Raw genomic sequence first — 21,962 nt, 5'->3', positions numbered from 1 at the left:
ATAAAATGTAAATAATGGAGAAAGGAAATTTACAAGGACACGTTTATCAACAGCTATGGATACCCAGAGAGCCATCATTGTATTAAAATCAATTCCACACGTCCTTCGTTTATTTTAATTTGGTAGAAGTGTTTCTTCTGTTGGAAGTTCCTCTCTTTGTTGACTGCCTGATCTGTGAGGAGATATACACACACAGGCTGGAGGCACAGCCGCTGAGTATGTGACATTGACCTAGAATGGCTCAACACTGGTCACTCTTCCACCTCTTTATCGGGTGAGTAATTATCCAATATCACAGAATATCTGATGGAGAACAATGGGAACTAGCCACGTGCAAAACTATTGGCCTGATACATTAACTTTAAGACTTAACCTTTTACCGTCGAACCAGACGTTTTAATGGAGAATTGAGGAAGATTGCATTGTCAATTTACTGAAGGCTACCATGAAATAGTACAGCTAGCCCTGGGTTGCAAATGGGCTCCGTTTTCGAGTATGTTCGCAGTTGTAACAGAATGTAGAACAACATAAAATAGCCATTTGTAAATATAAAGAAACATGTTGGAACTTTAAAATGAATATTATAACACACCTGAATGGGCTCTTGTTCATAAGGACATGTGTTCATAAGTCAGATACATAATTCAGGGTACACCTATACTACTTTTGCATCTTTTTTAGGTTCCCTTGCTTCTGTGGACCAGTTCCCAGCAAGACTGACTCCCAAGCTCAATATGACCAATGTTGAATCTGTTATTGGCTTTCTCTTTTGCAATGCAGCTGGCAAACTTGCTTCGTCCAACAGCAGGACTTAGGTCAAGCAATTCAGCAGAGTAGAAAATCTCAAGGTTAAACATATGTCCTTTAGTGTTTTGTAGAATGTTTACATCAAGTGAGAAATCCCTTTCATCTCGGCCCCAACTCCTTTCTTTCTTTTTCAATATTCAGGTTATCAGGTTCAAAAAGGTGGCATTCTATGATAAGTACAAAATCAGAAATCACACAACACTAGGTTATAGTTCAACAGGTTTATTTAAAATCACAAGCTTTCGGAGCACTGCTCCTTCAACAGGCTGACTTCATCTGACAAAGCAGTAGCGCTCTGAAAGCTTGTGATTTTAAATGAACCTGTTGGACTCTCACCTGGTGTCGTCTGACTTCTGATTTTGTCCGCCCCAGTCCACAACCAGCATCTCCACATCATGGCTGCAATAAATAGGATGCAAGAAGATTTGACTGAGGCCTTTTAAAATGATAGAAAGATCAGATTCGGTTTGCATAGTTAGGTCAAGACAGGGAGCCAGAGGGGCACAGAACTAATTACAGAGAATTACATAGAATACTGAACTCAGAGATCTCCTTCCTCCCACATTATTGATGAGGACAATATTCACTGGAGTTTAGAATAATGAGGGCGGGAATCTCACGTAATCCCATAAAATTCTGACAGGACTCAACAGGGTAAAAGTAGGAAGGATGTTTCTGATTAAAAGAGTAGACAGACAGGAGGCTGGGAGAACACAGCAAGGCAGGCAGCATCAGGAGGGATAGGCAGGAGGCTGGGAGAATACAGCAAGGCAGGCAGCATCAGGAGGGACAGGCAGGAGGCTGGGGGAACACAGCAAGGCTGGCAGCATCAGGAGGGACAGGCAGGAGGCTGGGGGAACACAGCAAGGCAGGCAGCGTCAGGAGGGACAGGCAGGAGGCTGGGAGAACACAGCAAGGCAGGCAGCATCTGGAGGGACAGGCAGGAGGCTGGGGGAACACAGCAAGGCAGGAGGCTGGGAGACAACAGCAAGGCAGGCAGTATCAGGAGGGACAGGCAGGAAGCTGGGAGAACACAGCAAGCCAGGCAGCATCAGGAGGGACAGGCAGGAAGCTGGGAGAACACAGCAAGCCAGGCAGCATCAGGAGGGACAGGCAGGAGGCTGGGGGAACACAGCAAGGCAGGAGGTTGGGAGAACACAGCAAGCCAGGCAGCGTCATGAGGTGGAGAAGTCATTGTTTTGGGTGTAACCCTTCAGGGGTCACATCCAAGGTTACAGGGCAGGCCATTTAGGACTGAGATGGGGAGAAGTATCCTCACCCAGAAAGTGGTGAACCTGAAGAATTGTCAGCCACAGACAGCAGATGAGGCTAAAAATCAATGTTTTCATGAAGGAGTTAGATATAGTTCTTAGGGCTAAAGGAATCAAAGTATATGGTCAAGTGACCTGCTCCTGCTCCTGTTTCTTAACAGGTGTGTTTAATTAACCTGTTCAAATAAGTTATGACACACCTTTAAAGCAGGTAGGACCAGAGCCCTGGCCTCCTAGCTCAGAACTAGGGACACCACCACTACACTACAAAAGTCCCAAATAGTGCCTGTGTCTTATACTCTTATGTGAAATCCCTTTGATTATTTTAACAATCCTTATCAGCCTTGTCTTTTCTAGAGAATAAGAACTCGAACCCTATTTAACATTACAAAATGAATGACAAGGATGGAATTTATTTTCCATCCCTAATAAAACATCCTAATCATCAAGTGTGCAGCATCGCTTAAATAAACATGGTAATACGTGTTTTTATATGTACCACAGAAGCAGAGTGTTAGGCACCTTCGATTGATCCTTGAAGTGAGTTGTGGCCCCGTGCAGTTGCTGTGCATTTGTTGTAAGCACAAAGAGATAAATGATTCCTAACTATCTCAGGTTGTTAACTACAAGCAGGAGTTAATTATAGAATCATACAGCAGGAAAGAGACATCTTTAGTTCACACAGTCCATGCTGACCATAATCGCAAACTAAACTGGTCCCACCTGCTTGCTCCTGGCACATATCCCTCCAAACCTTTCCTATTCATGTATTTATCCAAATGTCTTTTAAATATTGTAACTGTACCCACATCTACCACTTCCCCTAGAAGTTCATTCCACACATGAATCGCCCTCTGTGTAAAAAGTTTGCCCCTTATGACTTTTTGAAATCTCTCTCCTCTCATCTTAAGAATGTGCCCCGTAGTCTGGAAACCTTCCGCCCCCCCACCCCCCCATCCTAGGGAAAAGACAACTACCATCAACTCTTTCTATAACCCTCTTTAAAGTCACTTCTCAACCTCCTACTCTTCCAGTGAAAAAAGTCCCAGACTATCCAGCCCTTCTTTATAAGCCAAACCTTCCATATCCAGCAATAGCTGAAAAATGTGTTGCTGGAAAAGTGCAGCAGGTCAGGCAGCATCCAAGGACCAGGATGTTGCCTGACCTACTGTGCTTTTCCAGCAACACATTTTTCAGCTCTGATCTCCAGCATCTGCAGTCCTCACTTTCTCCTACATACCCAGCAATAACCTGGTAAATCTCTTCTGAATCTTTTCCAGCTTAATAATATCCTTCTTACAACTGGGCGACCATGATGATAAAGACTAAGCTTATGGATCTAATGGTCTTTTCCCAGCTGTACATGGTGACAACATTCCTGGTTTGCATAGTGATGACTGAATAATTCACCCCAACATCAGAGTTACGATTGGAGACCTGACTCCAATCTGGGACAACCTCTAGTATCTCAAGTTGACAACTCAAACAGCAGAGCTGGAAGCTCTCGATCCTAAGTTGGGGTCTGTGTGGGCAATGTTTCTGTTACCTGTTGACATAGCCATGATAGGTGAAGGTGAGGTGGGATCCCTCGTGTGGTCAGTCAACACACACACACACACACATCCATTAATTAAATACGTTTGCACATAACTGAATACCTGCTACCGACTGATAGTACCGAATTGTGGGCGCTTGCTGCTAATCCCAATGCTGACCTTGGCTCCATTTCACTCTACGCATTGACTAGACTTTCTTCCAGTGAAGGTGAAATCTCTTTTAAATAGTCACCTGTGTTTCTGAGGCTGGATCCTGCAAGGCCTCTGGTTTCTTCAAGGCCTCTGGATTCTGCAAGCTCCAGCAAGGTAAGGAACACAGTACGGCCTTGGGCTATAACAGTGTTATCCTGTGAAGAGGAGCTGGAAGACGAAGTATCCACAGATGATCCTTGCCACATCATCCTAACCTCCCGCTGGCCTTCTCCTCGCAAGTAATTATCGGCAAGTGTCGGCTCACTGTAGAGGCAGCGGCGTAATTTTAGCCCTTGTCTCCGTTCTGCAGTTAGAGAGAAAATGCGCAAAATCATACCATTACCTTATAAATTGCAAACTTTTATTCTTCTCTGACTTATTCAATCAAGGGTGCGTGTGTGCCTAACAGTGGATCTCTCCTTGAATGTTCCTGAATAATCCTGCATATTAATTCTAAATCCATGGCTGTTCCCCACAAAACACCATAATCAACAAGTGTGCAAGAATATTTCAATACACATAACTATACATCTATAAATGTATGTACACTTCTACATGTACCACAGAAGAAAAATATTCAGTATCTTCAACATGCGAATCATTTCAATAAGTCTCTGAAATTGTCAATAAAAACCAAAAGAACTGCGGATGCTGTAACTCAGGACCAAAAACAGAAGTTGCTATGAAAGCTCAGCAGGTCTGGCAGCTTCTGTGAAGAAAAATCAGAGTTAACGTTTTACAGTTCAGTGATCCTTACTCAGATCATTGGACCCGAAACTTTAACTCTGCTTTTTCTTTTCTGAAATAGACATCATCATTTTGGAGAAGTTGATAATTTTTGAATGTAAATTTGTGAATTTATTGAGAATTATTACGTAGTGGGCATTATTATTATGACTAAACCTCAGTCAGATCTACATTTCATTCTTTTGAACTTTAATTACTTTCTCAAGACAATGTGACCAGAACTGACTCCCACTTCCTTATTACTTCACAAAACCCTGCCCCCTAGTTTCTAACTGTAGCGATTGTTACTCCACTAAATAATAAGACTTGAGGAAATAGGAGTAGGCCATTCAGTCCCTCAAAACATAGGATCAAGGATGGTCAGATTATTCCTCATGTTCACATTCCTGCATTTTCCCCATAACCCTGATTCCCTGACTGCTCAACAATCTGTCTATCTAAACAGACACAAATACTCTGCCTCCACAGCTCTCTGTAGCAAGGATTTCCAAAGACTCATAATTCTCTGAGAGAAGAAATTCTTATGCTTTTCAATCTTGAATTAACACTCTTTTATTCTGAGCCTATACCCTTCTAGTCCTAGATTCTCCCCTGAGGGGAAACATCCTCGCAGCATTTATCCTGTCAAGCCCCTTAAGATTCCTATATGTTTCAATGAGATCACCTCTCATTCTTCTAAACCCCAATGAGTGGAGTAACAATCGCTACAGTTAGAAACTAGGGGGCAGGGTTTTGTGAAGTAATAAGGAAGTGGGAGTCAGCAAACTCCCACAAATCTGTCTCCATCAAAGGAGCCTGTGCCTGTCATATTTTTGTTCATGGAATCAGAACTGCTGCCTCTTGTACACAGCAGCAGAGGTGAACTGATAATGAGGCTGACAGGCTAAAGGTCTTTCCCCATTTACTGGGACAGTGACTCAGTTGTAACCTTGACTGTCAAGCCCTCAACCTTTCACTCTCCAAACACTCACTGTGCTCCCCATAACTCTTCATTAACCCTCACGTGCCCTTCATTCCTTTCCTTATCTCCCCATTCTCTTTTATGTATCCTCAAATCTTCAATCCTTGTATATATACACTATACCCCTTCCATTGCCCCAAGGCATTCTCCACATCCACTCTCCCAGAACCCACTACAGAGGAATCTTGATTATCCAACATTTAATTATCCAAATATCAGATTGTCTGGCAAATCGCAAGGTCCCGATGCTCAGCTAAACTATGTTATCCGGCATTTGATTATCCGGAATTCAACTAACTGAACGAAATATTGCCTGCCCGTGTCCTTCGGATAATCAAGGTGCCTCTGTATATAGGCAAAAGTGAGGACTGCAGATGCTGGAGATTTGAGTCAAGAACGTGGTGTTGGAAAAGCACAGGTCAGGCAGCATCCGAGGAGCAAAAGCTCTTAATGTCGATTTTCCTGCTCCTCGGATGCTGCCTGACCTGCTGTGCTTTTCCAGCACCACACTCTCGACTCTTCCTATGTATATACACAACCAACAAGCCATTGCTAAGTATTTTGAGATGACTCAAACTAACAACAGAAGGAAAATTGTTTTGACAAAAACTACTACAACCGATTAAAAGTATCAACCAATCACATCAAACCAATAGCACTAGATTAGATTCCCTACAGTGTGGAAACAGGCCCTTCTGCCCAACCAGTTCACACTGACCCTCCAAAGGGTAATCCACCCAGACCCATTTCCCTCTGACTAATGCACCTAACAGTATGGGCAATTTACCATGGCCAATTCACCTGACCTGCACATCTTTGGATTGTGTGAAGAAACTGGAGCACCCAGAGGAAACCCATGCAGACACGGGGAAAATGTGCAAATTCCACACAGGCAGTCACCCGAGGCTGGAATCGAACCTGGGTCCCTGGCACTGTGAGGCAGTTCTTCTGCACTTCACTTCTCTTAAGTTTTGGCCTGATTATCCACACAAGCCACATCAAAAAAAATATGTATTACAAGGTAATGGCAGTGCCAATCAAACAAAGTTCTAACTCCCCTATAAACCATGTAAACACTACCTGCTGAGCTGAGTGCATTAGTCATTCTTGAAGTTCAGCTAAACATTCATGAGACCACCTTGAAATAGAGATAGCTGTTTCTGATTACAGAGGTATCTCAATAGCATGCTGACTGCCTCATTTGGTTGATCACACGAGAATGGGGACTGTATTGTTTATGACTCCTCTGGCTGTGAACCAAACTACTTTAGCAACATTGGGGTGGCACACTGGTTAGCACTGCTGCGACACAGTGCCAGGCACCCAGGTTCAATTCCACTCTCGGATAGTCTGTGTGAAGTTTGCAGATTCTCCTCGCGCCTGTGTGAGTGTCATCCAGGTTCTTCCCAAAGGTGTGCAGGTTAGGGTGGATTGGCCATGCTGAATAGTCCATAGTATCCAGGGGTGTGCAGGTTAGCCTTGGTGAATGCAGGGTTGCAGGGATGGGGTAGGGGGGATGGGTCTGGGTGGGATGCTCTTTGGAGGGTTGGTGTGGACTTGACGGGCTGAACGGCCTGTTTCTACACTGTAGGGATTCTATGAAATTGCAGAGAATTTGAACTTCCCTCTGCAATGACACCAGGAAGGCATGCAGGCTGGCTAACCACATCCTTTCTCTGCACTGATGAAACTGTCAGAAAAGGGAACAGTGGGTTGAGAATCCTGTTATATTGTCTTGCCTGTCACTTTTAAAAGCTTCACGAGTTGGCCCAGCCCAGCTGCAAACTGCCAGCACGGAAGGAATTAGGACATTCTCAACTTTAAAAATCTACTAACACAGCTCTGAATTGGATAAAAGCAAACCACAAGGCAACACTGTGAGAAAATAGAGGTTGCCTTGTTGGTGTACTGTACTGAGGCTGGTGCAATGTAGAGTTAGCATTACACTATACCTGGGCTGGGTATATTAAATGCTAGAATTGCCAAAGCCTTATGCTGTTTCCAATGTGTGGTTTCCTGCGTCTTTTAGATGGGACAGTGCAGATGAAGCATTAGTTTGTATCTAACCCATGCTATTCCTGCCCAGGAAGTGCTGATACAACCACGTGGCAAAATACCTTTTCTCTATTCAGTCTGGATGTTTTAGATGGGGTCAATGTGGATGGAGTATTAGTCTGTGTTCTGTGCTGTACTCTTTGGGAGTGCTTGATGCTGAGACTGGTGACTAAATTGGAAATGTTCATGAATGACTAATGCATCAGCTCAGCAGGTAATGTTTACATAGCTGACATGAGAGGGAAAGTTTTGCTTGATTGACACTCCTCACCTTGAGAAATACTAAAAGGAAAACTGATGAGGTGTAGCCCAGAATATTGTACCTGTTTTTTCCATCCACTTCTTTTTCCTTGGCTTGTGACATATGTTCCTCAGCCTCATTTTCTTGATGCTTGGAGGTGTGGAGAAAGGACTTATCTCCTCTGTGTTACTCTGTGTAGCTTCCTCTGGGCTTGTAGACTCCTCTCCATTTAAGCAGTATTCTGGGAAAGAAAAATTTGCTGGTTGAAGATATATTGCGCAATAACTATTTAAATATCACCTTTATTAATGGAGCAAAATGCCCCAAGGCCTTTCCCAAGAGTGTTATTAAATAAATTTTGACACGGAGGCACATGAAGAGTATTAGGTTCAAAAAGCTTGGTCAAGGAGGCAGGTTTTGAGAAGCATTCTTTGAACAGAGAGAGAGAGAGATGTGGAGGTTTAGGGAGAGAATTCCAACTTTAGTACATTAGACAGTTTAAAGCTGAGCCCACCAATTGTGGACAATAGGAACCTAACAGAAGGGTGGTTATGGAGGAGGAAAACAATCTCACACAGTTCTAGGGCTGGAGGATGCTACAGAGAAGAGGAAGGAGCAAGGTCATGGAAGGACTTATCAAGATGTTGCCAAAAAGGTAGGAAAATTCAGGTTGCATGGTGTTTCAAAGCTTATCCAACCAGCAGATTTACTCGAGCATATGACATTCAATTGCATTTAAAAGAATTGGTGATAAGAATAGCAAAGCAGGATTTAATGCAGTATTTTGATCTTTGAGCTGACTCCAGGTCATAGAATCGTAGAATCTCTACAGTGCAGAAGCAGGCCATTCAGCTTATTGAGTCCACACTGACCCTCTGAAGACTGTGACACCCAGGCCCATCCCTGTAACCCTACACACTATGGGGTAATTTAGCATGGCCAATCCACCCTAACCTGCACATTTTTGGACTATGGGACAAAACTAGAGTACTCAGAGGAAACCCACACAGACACGGGGAAAATGTACAAACTCCACACAGAGAGTTGCTCAAGGCTGGAATCGAACCCAGAGCCATCGTGCCACCCACTATCGATTGATGACTTTTTGTTGCTCTATTAGATGGGACAGCCCAGATCTCTAAATCCAAACTTGAAATTTTTCTCATTGGGATTAAGATTTTCATACTGGGATTAAAACCTTGCAGATCTCTCAAGCAGTGGATCAGGAAAAAAGCATGTGACCACTTTTTCAAAGAGCACCTAGATCTAGTAATGTTTGCCTTATCTATAACCCAGGCGTAAAGAAAAAACAGACATTCTCTGATTTGCTGTCTAAACTCTCAAAGGTTCTGGACTTCCTGTTGCTGCCCACGTTGTGACTGTGTTAGTCCAAAATATAAAGAAGTCCTGAACAAGAAAAGGACCATTTAGTCCACTAAGCCAGGAATTCAAAGATCACCAGAGATAATTCAGATGATCTCTGGGAAACTTGTAAAGGCATTGGAAGATATCATACACTCACCTCTTTCATCTATGGCCACATAATGATCCTTCAACAAGCTTTTGGTATTGCTGATGTGCCTGTTAAGAAATGCAATGTATCGCAAAACCTGGTTCAGAATCTCCTTCTGTAAAAGAGAACAGAACTTACATTAAGATGGATTTTTCCTATCAAATAAGAACGTGCCAAAGTGATTCACAGCAAATTGAGTGTTTGTGTAAAACACTGCAAGTTGTGATATGAGCAAACACAGCAGATAGATTTCACACAGAAAAGTCTTTCAACAACCTGTCAACCTGCATTTGGTCACAGGCGTACATGTTTGGATAGTGCACTGGCAAAGTCCACTGCTTTTTTTGATATGTGATCTTTAATATCCACCTGAACAGGCAGATAGGGCAATGGCTTGTGGTGTTATCTGAAAGAGAGTACCTCCAACAGTGTTGTACTCAGGCAGTACCTCACTGAATTTATGAAATGGGGCTTGACCCCATACTGTTCAGACTTCGAAGTGACAGTCATGGTTGAAAGTAATTGTGGGTGGTGACATGATCTCTCAATATTTGTAACTACCTCAATCGAGGGGAAACAAAAAAAAAAATCAGAAATACCAGAAAACTGAAGTAAGAACAGAAAATTCTGAATATATACAGCACTTGAAAAAGGGGAAAGCCATGGTTTTAGGTTGAAATTGAGCAACATAAATGGGAACTTCATAATTGTGTATTTATCTGTTCCTTAACCAGAGATAGACATAGCACTGCAAGTTCCTGTTTGTATGGCATGATTTTTATCTCACTTCCACCCTATGCTTTTTGCCTTACAGTGGAAATTTAACCAAAATCCTGCCTTTCTTCTTTCCCTCAATGTTAAACACTAAATACAAAGTACAAGCCATTTTAACATGCGCCAGCCTCAGGGAAACAACGAGACATTATGTCTCCTTATTAGATAGTCCCCAAATTCCGTGGATGCTTTTCTTCCACTTCACTGTTTGTGGGTCCTGAGATGACTGATTAAATAGTCCAATTCTGAATGCACACACACTGCCAAAGTTGGGGCATGTGGTGTTTGTGTAAATGGTTCGGTGGGTGGCCAGCTTGAGTTTCCACATGCTGCTTCCCTGTTTAAACTTGGCCTCCACTTGGACTTGTTGGAAATGCTTGGATGCTTCTTTTCCAAATTGGGCAGCCCTTGAGCCAGAGATTCCCACGAGTTGGTGGAGATATGGCATTTTCTTTGGGAAGATTTTGACAACAACCTTGAAACGTTGCCTCTGTACTCTTGGTAACCGTGACGAAGCTCATAGTAGAGAGCTCGTTTTGGGAGTCTTCTTCAGGCATGGGGGTGATGGGGCTGCCCAATGCAGCTATTGACAGTCACCGGTGCCTTGATGCTAGGTACAGTGACATGTGAGAGGACTGTGATATTGGAATACCTATCCTGCTGTTGGATTTGCACGATTTTGAGGGGGGCAATGCTGGTGATATTTCTCAAGGAATTTGTGGTGTCTGCTGGACATTGTCCATGACTCTGAGACATACAGAAGGCCTAGTAATACTGCTGCTCTAGAGACCATGAGTTTTGTACTAGGTTTTAGATCTTGTGTTATCGAGCATACTTTTCCCCAGATGACACAATATCATAATGGAACACTGGAGTCAATGTTAGTTTCATCATCAACAGCAGTGTTGCACAATGGGACCTGGCTGGTAGAGGACCTGGATTCTTCTGGACGTCAGCCATTCTCTTCGATGACCTTGTCAATACATCAACAACGGTGTGGGGCGTGGCATCTTAGAGTTTGCACAGGTAAACATCTGCATACTGTAGCTCAAGATCAGAGGTTTTGGTCATCTTGGTTCTGGACTGAAGGTTATACAGTTTGGGCAGCTTCTGCTCATCTTGCAGAGAAGTTCCACTCCAACAGGAGGTTTCATTGGTATGGGGTGAAGCACTGAAACAAGAAACATGGGGAAGAGTGTTACAGGCTTGTCTGATCCCAGTTTGTACTCATATTGGATCTGTGTTGGATCCACTGGTGGGAGGAGGCAGAGGAAGATGGTGACAAATGTCTGTGTGTAATTAAATTTGAGATGTCCCCTCTGGTTGACAGAGTTGAAGGCTTTTGTAAGGTCAAAGAAGGCCATATGCAAGGACTGCAGCAGCTCTGTGCACTTATCTTGCTGTGAAGACCATGTTCACCATGTCTCCTGAGGGACAGAATCTACATTGTGACAGGAATTCTTCAACCAGCAGGAGGAGGAGAGTGAAGAGGATTTTGAAACACCCATTCCCTGTGCCAGAAAACAAGAATAACCCACTTAGTTACCACAAATGGTCTAATCTCCTCTCTTGAGGATGGCCACGATTAGGGTCTCAGAGATCCTCTGAAATCCTGAGCACTCTCCAGAGGCTGTGTACACGTGCCTAGGCTGCTTCACTGTCCTATTTTTGTATCATGTTGGGGATTCTGTCTGCGCCAGTGGCCTTGTTGGTTCTTGGCTGTCAGGTGGTCTTTCCAACCCCATTTGGGCTGGGATTCTGATAGGTTGGTGATGGGTAGCATGCTATGGAATGATACTGAGGACTGGTTGAGGAGATCCTTGAAGTGTTCCTTCCAACAAATGCTCACTGGTTCTCTGTCCTTTGTAAGAATGACTCTGTTCTTAGCTCTCAGTGGATTAGGTCCTTGGGCTGTAGATGGTGTAGATTTTGCTCAACAAGTCACACACATCATAGTTATCCATAAGTTGCAGATTTGTTAGGCTTTTTTCACTCTCCAGCTGTTCTTTAGCTCATGGGTTTTTTTTGTTGAACCTAGGCCTTCATTGTACTGGTGACCTGTTTTCGATCTCGTGAATATTGTTTGTGTTTCCAATTCCCAAATATCTCGCACTTGCGACTCAGTAACTCTGTGATCTCCGAGTCATTCTTGTCAAATCAGACTTGAGGCTTCCTGATGGAGTTAACGAAAATTTTCTCACAGGTGCTGTTTCTGATGAATTCAAGGGCAGACCAGGTATGTGGATATTCTGACGTTCATGACTATTGAGCATCACCAGATTGACTGTGCAGTGCTGAGTGAGTAGGTCTTCCTTTCCAGCAGCCTTGAAATTGAATCCAATTGCATTGACACTGATCTTCCTCTGACAGTGCTTCTGCTGTTTTAGGGCCAGACTGATGGAGACAACGGCTGATGTTTGCTAGTCTGGTCACCAGCTAACCCGGCAGACACAGAGAGAACATGCAAACTCCATATGGACAGTTGCCCGAGGGTGGAATCGTAACCAGATCCCTGGCACTGTGAGGCAGCAGTGATAAGTATTGAGTCATCGTGCTGCCCCAAATCAGATTCTGACTGAACAGATGCAAATGGTGTTGTCTCACTTCCGTCTCCCGCAGCAGCCTAGAAGCCTGCATTCCTGTTTGCTTCTGGACAGTTTCACCCACATTAGCCACTGAGTGAGCTTGTCAATTAGTATCAAATCAAGGACCAATTTGTGCTGTATACCAATCTGTATCTGATATCTCTGACACATTGCTCACAGACAGCTTTTTGCACACACAGGCACTCCATATATATATATTCATTGACAGTGTGGGTTAGAGGCTGAGAGTTCTGAAGTGTGTAACTTATCTCTTGACTCCTTAAAGCCTGTCCACAAGGCACAAGTGCAGACTGTGATGTGTAACTCTCCACTTGTCTGGATGAATGTAGCTCCAACAACACTCAAAACATTCAACACCATTGCATTTGTTTTTGGGATATGGGTGTTGCTGACTGGGCCAGTATACTCATCTCCAACACTGCCCATCTCCAACTGCCAGTTAAAAGTTAATCACAATGTTGGTCAGACTGGGTAAGAATGGCAAGTTTCCTTCCCTAAAGGATACAAGAGATCCAGATGCATATTCATGACTGTTACATGGTTGGCATTAATGTAGTAGTTTATTCCAGGTTTCTTTTAAATTGAATTCAAATTTCACCATCAGCCCTGGAGAAATTCAAAGCCATGTCCTTAGAACATTAGGCTGGGATGTTATGTTACTAGCAACACCACCTCCCCAGGGTGTTACTACAGCTACTTCTGTGGCCAATCAGTGATTTCTACTTGACAATTCTCTAAATAACCTGATAGGCCTTTTTAAGAGGGGGGTGGGTAGCTCAGTTGGTGATGCAGAGTGATCACAACAGTTTTTGGGTTCAATTTCTGCACCAGCTGAGGCTATCATGAAGGACCCTCCTTTTCAATCTCTCCCCTTGCCTGGGCCATGGTGACCATCAAGTTAAACTCACCAATTGTCTATCTCTAAATGAGACACTAACCCTATGGGACTATGGTGATTTTACCTTTCAATGCCCCTACCAATCCATATTCCAGCTGTTGTAATTTTTAAAAAAAACATCAGAATTGTCATTATTTGAAGGGTGATGGGCGAACAGCTTCCAAAACAACTGGGTCGTCTAATCAAGTCACCTCAGCGCTCACTCACTCACCCGCATGGCCCTCTATGGTCTGCTTCTGGAGTCAGTGGGTCCAATTCTAGCCGTAGGTCTGTATGTTACAAAGGACTGTGCATTGTTGACGAAGTACTGGTGAACTGCAAAGACCACTTAAACTGAGGACATGAAAACTAACAGGCAATGCAAGAGTGGCAGAAGGGACAGTGGATTCATTTTGGTTTTGCTGAGCAAAGCGAGCAAGTTGCTGTATCTTGTACCTTTGTAAGCCTTTTCTCCCGTTTCTGTGGAGGGACTGGTAGAATGGCAGCCAGCTCCCGTAATGAGTTCACATTACTACGATACTGCTCCCTGGGAAGAGATCACACAACAGATTCCTGAGAGGACACTTGCTTCAGAAATGGATTGTTTCAATAAAAGAAAATAATATGAGGATGGACATGTGAAGGTGGGAAGGGGAGAAATGGCGGTAAGGGTGAGGTGAAGGAGGGAGAAGTGAACGATTCGTGGTGGGAGAGAGGGCAGGGAGAGGTTCAAATTTGGCTCCTGCTTTCCTTGTGCCAATTACACATTCTTGGTGCAGACAACATAATTTCTGAACTTTCACTGTTGAGGAAGGTGCCTAAACCTGGATCAGAACAATTCTGAAATCAAACTCTAATGTCAATGTTGAGGCCCCCCCGCCTCCCACCCCGAGAATTGCTTCACCTTAAACTCTGCAGACTACAGTGTTGTTGCTGCTTTTCACAAGATGGGACCTTGCAGCACCATCTACTGGGGAGCTGTGGATATTAAAACACATTACAAGCATACGACAGCTTGCATTTATGTAGCAACCTTTTTAAAAATCAATCTGTTCAGCAATGTTACTATATGTCTCTGGAGCAGATAGAACTTCAACCCAGGTCTCCTGGCTCAGAGGCAGTGATGCTATCAGCGTGCCACAAGACCCCCCCCCCCCCCCACTCCTTTGATGTCATATTGCAGATTTATAGCACCTGAGAAGACCACTTGGTCCAATCCACTGTTTTTTTTTCCAGAAGCCTATTCCCATACCACCTGCACATCTTTCTGTTCCTTTCTCCCTTACGTGCTTATCTGGCTTCCCATGGAACCCATTCCATGCAGCAGCAAGCTCCAAATTCACAAGTTCTCGGTAAAGATGTTCCTCTTGAATCCCTTGCTGGGTTTATTAACGGCTACTTACAGTTAAAGGCCCCTTATTCTGATCTCTTCTAGAGGGGTGAACATCCCAAGGTGACCAAGTATGTGCAGGGAATGGCTTAAGTCAAATACCCTTAAGTACACATCTTGCACCTTGCCTAACGTGACAGGCCGATCAGAGGACGTAGGAGATTTGCATCGAGCAGCAGAATTTCAGAAGTGTCTCGATGACATTGACTGACATTTGCAATGTGCCTATGCATTGCAGTTTACCAGTGAAAGCAAAATTTAGTTAGCAGCCTGGATTATTGTTTACTAAAAAAAAGTGACACAGGATACATTCCAGCACACTATTAGAAGTAAAACATCATTGAATGGAGGATTTAGACACCTGGATCTCCTTACAGATGCTGACAACACTGGGAATTCCTTCAAATACTGACACACTAAGACACATCCTATAAACACTGACACACTCTGGGACCTCCGATAAACACTGATACACCCAGGCACCACCTAATAATACTGACACTCCCACAAATATTGACACACCCTGGGACTTCCTACAAACACTAACACACCTTGGGACCCCATATAAAAACTGACACACCTTGGGACCCCCTATCAACACTGACACACCCAGGCACATCCGATAAACACTGACACATCCTGGGACCTCCTATAAACACTGACACACCCTGGGACCCCCAATAAACAATGACACATCCTGGGACCTCCTATAAACACTGACAAACCCTGGGACCCACTATAAACACTGACACACCGAGGCATCTCCAATAAATAATGACACACCCTGGGACCCCAAATAAACACTGACACTCCCTGTGAGCTCCTATAAACACTGACACATCCAGGTACCTGCTATAAACACTGACACATCCAGGTACCTGCTATAAACACTGACACACCCCTGCCCCTCCTATAAACACTGACACACCCCTGCCCCTCCTATAAACACTGACACACCACAGCCCCTCCTATAAACACTGACACACCGAGGCATCTCCAATAAATAATGACACACCCTGGGATCCCAAATAAACACTGTCACTCCCTGGGACCTCCTATAAACACTGACACACCCTGGGACCTCCTATAAACACTGACACACCCCTGCCCCTCCTATAAACACTGACACACCCAGGCATCTCCTATAAACACTGACACACCCAGGCATCTCCTATAAACACTGACACACCCCTGCCCCTCCTATAAACACTGACACACCCAGGCATTTCCTATAAACACTGACACACCACAGCCCCTCCTATAAACACTGACACACCCCTGCCCCTCCTATAAACACTGACACACCCAGGCATTTCCTATAAACACTGACACACCCCTGCCCCTCCTATAAACACTGACACACCACAGCCCCTCCTATAAACACTGACACACCACAGCCCCTCCTATAAACACTGACACATCCTGGGACCTCCTATAAACACTGACACATCCTGGGACCTCCTATAAACACTGACACATCCTGGGACCTCCTATAAATACTCACACTCCCTGAGACCTCCCACAAATACTGACACATCCTCAGACCCCCAATAAATACTGACACACCGTGGGACCTCCTATAAACACTGACACATCCTGAGACCCCCAATAAACAATGACACACCCTGGGACCCCCTATAAACACTGACACACCCAGGAACCTCCTATAAACACTGACACACCCAGGGACCCCCTTTAAACACTGACACACCCAGGGACCTCGTATAAACACTGACACACCCAGGGACCCCCTATAAACACTGACACACCCAGGGACCCCCTATAAACACTGACACACCCAGGGACCCCCTATAAACACTGACACACCCAGGGACCCCCTATAAACACTGACACACCCAGGGACCCCCTATAAACACTGACACACCCAGGGACCTCCTATAAACACTGACACACCCTGGGACCCCCTATAAACACTGACACACCCTGGGACCTCCTATAAACACTGACACCCCTAGGACCTCCTATAAACACTGACACACCCAGGAACCTCCTATAAACACTGACACACCGTGGGACCTCCTATAAACACTGACACACCCAGGCACCTCCTATAAACACTGACACACCCAGGAACCCCCTATAAACACTGACACACCCAGGCATCTCCAATAAATACTGACACTCCCTGGGACCTCTGATAAACATTGACACATCCTGGGACCTTCTTTTAACAATAACCGACACACGCTGAGAACTCCCACAAATACTGACACACCCTGAGACCTCCCACAAAGACTGACAAACCCTGGGACTCCCTATAAACACTGACACACCCAGGGACCTCGTATAAACACTGAACACACCCCTGCCCCTCCTATAAACACTGACACACTCAGGCACCTCCTATAAACACTGACACGCCCAGGCACCTCCTATAAACACTGAACACACTCAGGCACCTCCTATAAACACTGAACACACCCAGGCACCTTCTATAAACACTGTCACACCCAGGCATCCCCCATAAACACTGACACACCCAAGCACCTCCTATAAACACTGACACACCCTGGGACCCATATAAATACTGACACAGCCTGGGACCCTGTATAAACACTGACACACCTAGGCACCTCCTATAAATACTGACACACCCAAGCACCTCCTATAAATACTGACACACCCTGGCACCTCCTATAAACACTGAACACACCCAGGCACCTCCTATAAACACTGAACACACCCAGGCACTTCCTATAAACACTGAACACACCCAGGGACCTCCTATAAATACTGAACACACCTAGGCATCCCCCATAAACACTGACACACCCAGGCACCACCTAATAATACCGACACACCCTGGGACCTCCCACAAATACTGACAAGCCCAGGCACCTTCTATAAACACTGTCACACCCAGGCACCTCCTATAAACACTGAACACACCCAGGCACCTTCTATAAACACTGTCACACCCAGGCACCTCCTATAAACACTGACACGCCCAGGCACCTCCTATAAACACTGAACACACTCAGGCACCTCCTATAAACACTGAACACACTCAGGCACCTCCTATAAATACTGACACACCCGAGCACCTCCTATAAACACTGAACACACTCAGGCACCTCCTATAAATACTGACACACCCGAGCACCTCCTATAAACACTGAACACACCCACGCACCTCCTATAAACACTGAACACACTCAGGCACCTCCTATAAATACTGACACACCCTGGGACCTCCAATAAATACTGACACAACCTGGGACCGGCTCTAAACAATGATACACCCAGGCACCTTCTATGAACACTGAACACACCCAGGCACCTCCTATAAACACTGACACACCCAGGGACCTCCTATAAACACTGACACGCCCAGGCACCTCCTATAAACACTGAACACACTCAGGCACCTCCTATAAACACTGAACACACTCAGGCACCTCCTATAAATACTGACACACCCGAGCACCTCCTATAAACACTGAACACACTCAGGCACCTCCTATAAATACTGACACACCCGAGCACCTCCTATAAACACTGAACACACCGACGCACCTCCTATAAACACTGAACACACTCAGGCACCTCCTATAAATACTGACACACCCGAGCACCTCCTATAAACACTGAACACACTCAGGCACCTCCTATAAACACTGAACACACTCAGGCACCTCCTATAAATACTGACACACCCTGGGACCTCCAATAAATACTGACACAACCTGGGACCGGCTCTAAACAATGATACACCCAGGCACCTTCTATGAACACTGACACACCCAGGGACCTCCTATAAACACTGACACACCCAGGCACTTCCAATAAATACTGACACACCCAGGGACCTCGTATAAACACTGAACACACCCCTGCCCCTCCTATAAACACTGACACACTCAGGCACCTCCTATAAACGCTGACACACCCTGGGACCTCCAATAAATACTGACACACCCTGGGACCGGCTCTAAACACTGACACACCCAGGCACCTTCTATAAACACTGACACACCCAGGCACCTCCTATAAACACCGACACTCTCTGCAATCCCCTATAAATACTGTCACTCCCTGGGACCTCCTATAACCACTGACACACCCAGGCACCTCCTATAAACACTGACACACCCTGGGACCTCCAATAAATACTGACACAACCTGGGACCGGCTATAAACAATGATACACCCAGGCACCTTCTATGAACACTGAACACACCCAGGGACCTCCTATAAACACTGACACACCCAGGGACCTCCTATAAACACTGACACACCCAGGGACCTCCTATAAACACTGACACACCCAGGCACTTCCAATAAATACTGACACACCCAGGGACCTCCTATAAACACTGACACACCCAGGCACTTCCAATAAATACTGACACGCCCAGGGACCTCGTATAAACACTGACACACCCCTGCCCCTCCTATAAACACTGACACACCGTGGAACCCCCTATAAACACTGACACACCCAAGGACCTCCTATAAACACTGACACACCCTGGGACCTCCTATAAACACTGACACACCCAGGCACTTCCAATAAATACTGACACACCCAGGGACCTCGTATAAACACTGACACACCCAGGCACCTTCGATGAACACTGAACACACCCAGGCACCTTCTATATACACTGACACACCGTGGGACCCCCTATAAACACTGACACACCCAGGGACCCCCTATAAACACTGACACACCCTGGGACCTCCAATAAACGCTACGGCACCCCGGCACCACCTAAGAATACTGACACACCCTGGGACCTCCCACAAATACAATACACATCCAGACACCTCCTATAAATACTGACACACCCAGGCACCTCCGATAAACACTGAATACACCCAGGTACCTCCTATAAACACTGAACACACCCAGGCACCTCCTATAAACACTGACACACCCAGGCACCTCCTATAAACACTGAACACACTCAGGCACCTCCTATAAAGACTGACACACCCAGGCACCTCCTATAAACACTGACACACCCTGGCACCTCCTATAAACACTGAACACACCCAGGCACCTCCTATAAACACTGACACACCCAGGCACCTCCTATAAACACTGAACACACCCAGGCACCTCCTATAAATACTGACACACCCAAGCACCTCCTATAAACACTGACACACCCTGGGACCTCCTATAAACACTGACACACCCAGGCACTTCCAATAAATACTGACACACCCAGGGACCTCGTATAAACACTGACACACCCAGGCACCTTCGATGAACACTGAACACACCCAGGCACCTTCTATATACACTGACACACCGTGGGACCCCCTATAAACACTGACACACCCAGGGACCCCCTATAAACACTGACACACCCTGGGACCTCCAATAAACGCTACGGCACCCCGGCACCACCTAAGAATACTGACACACCCTGGGACCTCCCACAAATACAATACACATCCAGACACCTCCTATAAATACTGACACACCCAGGCACCTCCGATAAACACTGAATACACCCAGGTACCTCCTATAAACACTGAACACACCCAGGCACCTCCTATAAACACTGACACACCCAGGCACCTCCTATAAACACTGAACACACTCAGGCACCTCCTATAAAGACTGACACACCCAGGCACCTCCTATAAACACTGACACACCCTGGCACCTCCTATAAACACTGAACACACCCAGGCACCTCCTATAAACACTGACACACCCAGGCACCTCCTATAAACACTGAACACACCCAGGCACCTCCTATAAATACTGACACACCCAAGCACCTCCTATAAACACTGACACACCCTGGGACCCATATAAATACTGACACAGCCTGGGACCCCGTATAAACACTGACACACCTAGGCACCTCCTATAAATACTGACACACCCAAGCACCTCCTATAAATACTGACACACCAAGGCACCTCCTATAAACACTGACACACCCTGGCACCTCCTATAAACACTGAACACACCCAGGCACCTCCTATAAACACTGAACACACCCAGGCACTTCCTATAAACACTGAACACACCCAGGCATCCCCCATAAACACTGACACACCCAAGCACCTCCTATAAACACTGACACACCCTGGGACCCATATAAATACTGACACAGCCTGGGACCCTGTATAAACACTGACACACCTAGGCACCTCCTATAAATACTGACACACCCAAGCACCTCCTATAAATACTGACACACCCTGGCACCTCCTATAAACACTGAACACACCCAGGCACCTCCTATAAACACTGAACACACCCAGGCACTTCCTATAAACACTGAACACACCCAGGGACCTCCTATAAATACTGAACACACCTAGGCATCCCCCATAAACACTGACACACCCAGGCACCACCTAATAATACCGACACACCCTGAGACCTCCCACAAATACTGACACACCCTGGGACTTCCTATAGACACTGACACACCCTGGGACCTCTTATAAACACTGACACACCCAGGGACCTCTTATAAACACTGACACACCCAGCACCACCTAATAATACCTGACACACCCCGGCACCTCCTATAAACACTGACACAGCCTGGGACCCCGTATAGAAACACTGACACACCCGGGGACCCCCTATAAACACTGACACACCCTGGGACCCCCTATAAACACTGACACCACTAGGACCCCCTATAAACACTGACACCCCTAGGACCCCCTATAAACACTGACACACCCAGACATCTCCTATAAACACTGACACACCCTGGGACCCCCTATAAACACTGACACACCCTGGGACCCCCTATAAACATTGACACACCCTGGGACCTCCTATAAACACTGACACATCCTGGGACCCCCTATAAACACTGACACACCCTGGGACCTCCTATAAACACTGACACACCCTGGGACCTCCTATAAACACTGACACACCCAGGGACCTCCTATAAACACTGACACACCCAGGGACCTCCTATAAACACTGAACACACCCAGGGATCCCCTATAAACACTGAC

The 21,962-nt window shown here is 45.5% G+C and overlaps 1 protein-coding gene across 1 annotated transcript in view; it reads right to left on the bottom strand.

The window, feature by feature from the left end:
* Window positions 1-21,962, bottom strand: part of meiosin (meiosis initiator) — an 87,161-nt gene that overhangs the window by 24,248 nt on the left and 40,951 nt on the right. Inside the window, exons 5-8 of the mRNA XM_072549411.1 lie at window positions 14,057-14,147; window positions 9,353-9,458; window positions 7,913-8,071; window positions 3,867-4,130 (exon numbers count right to left, since the gene is read on the bottom strand). Of these exons, the coding sequence (XP_072405512.1) occupies window positions 3,867-4,130; window positions 7,913-8,071; window positions 9,353-9,458; window positions 14,057-14,147 (620 nt within the window). The remainder of the gene's footprint in view (window positions 1-3,866; window positions 4,131-7,912; window positions 8,072-9,352; window positions 9,459-14,056; window positions 14,148-21,962) is intronic.

Source organism: Chiloscyllium punctatum, chromosome 29 (genome assembly GCF_047496795.1).
Source record: "Chiloscyllium punctatum isolate Juve2018m chromosome 29, sChiPun1.3, whole genome shotgun sequence".
NCBI lineage: Eukaryota > Metazoa > Chordata > Chondrichthyes > Orectolobiformes > Hemiscylliidae > Chiloscyllium > Chiloscyllium punctatum.
The sequence above is the reverse complement of the archived record's forward strand: the minus strand, read 5'-3'. Positions and strand labels throughout refer to the sequence as shown.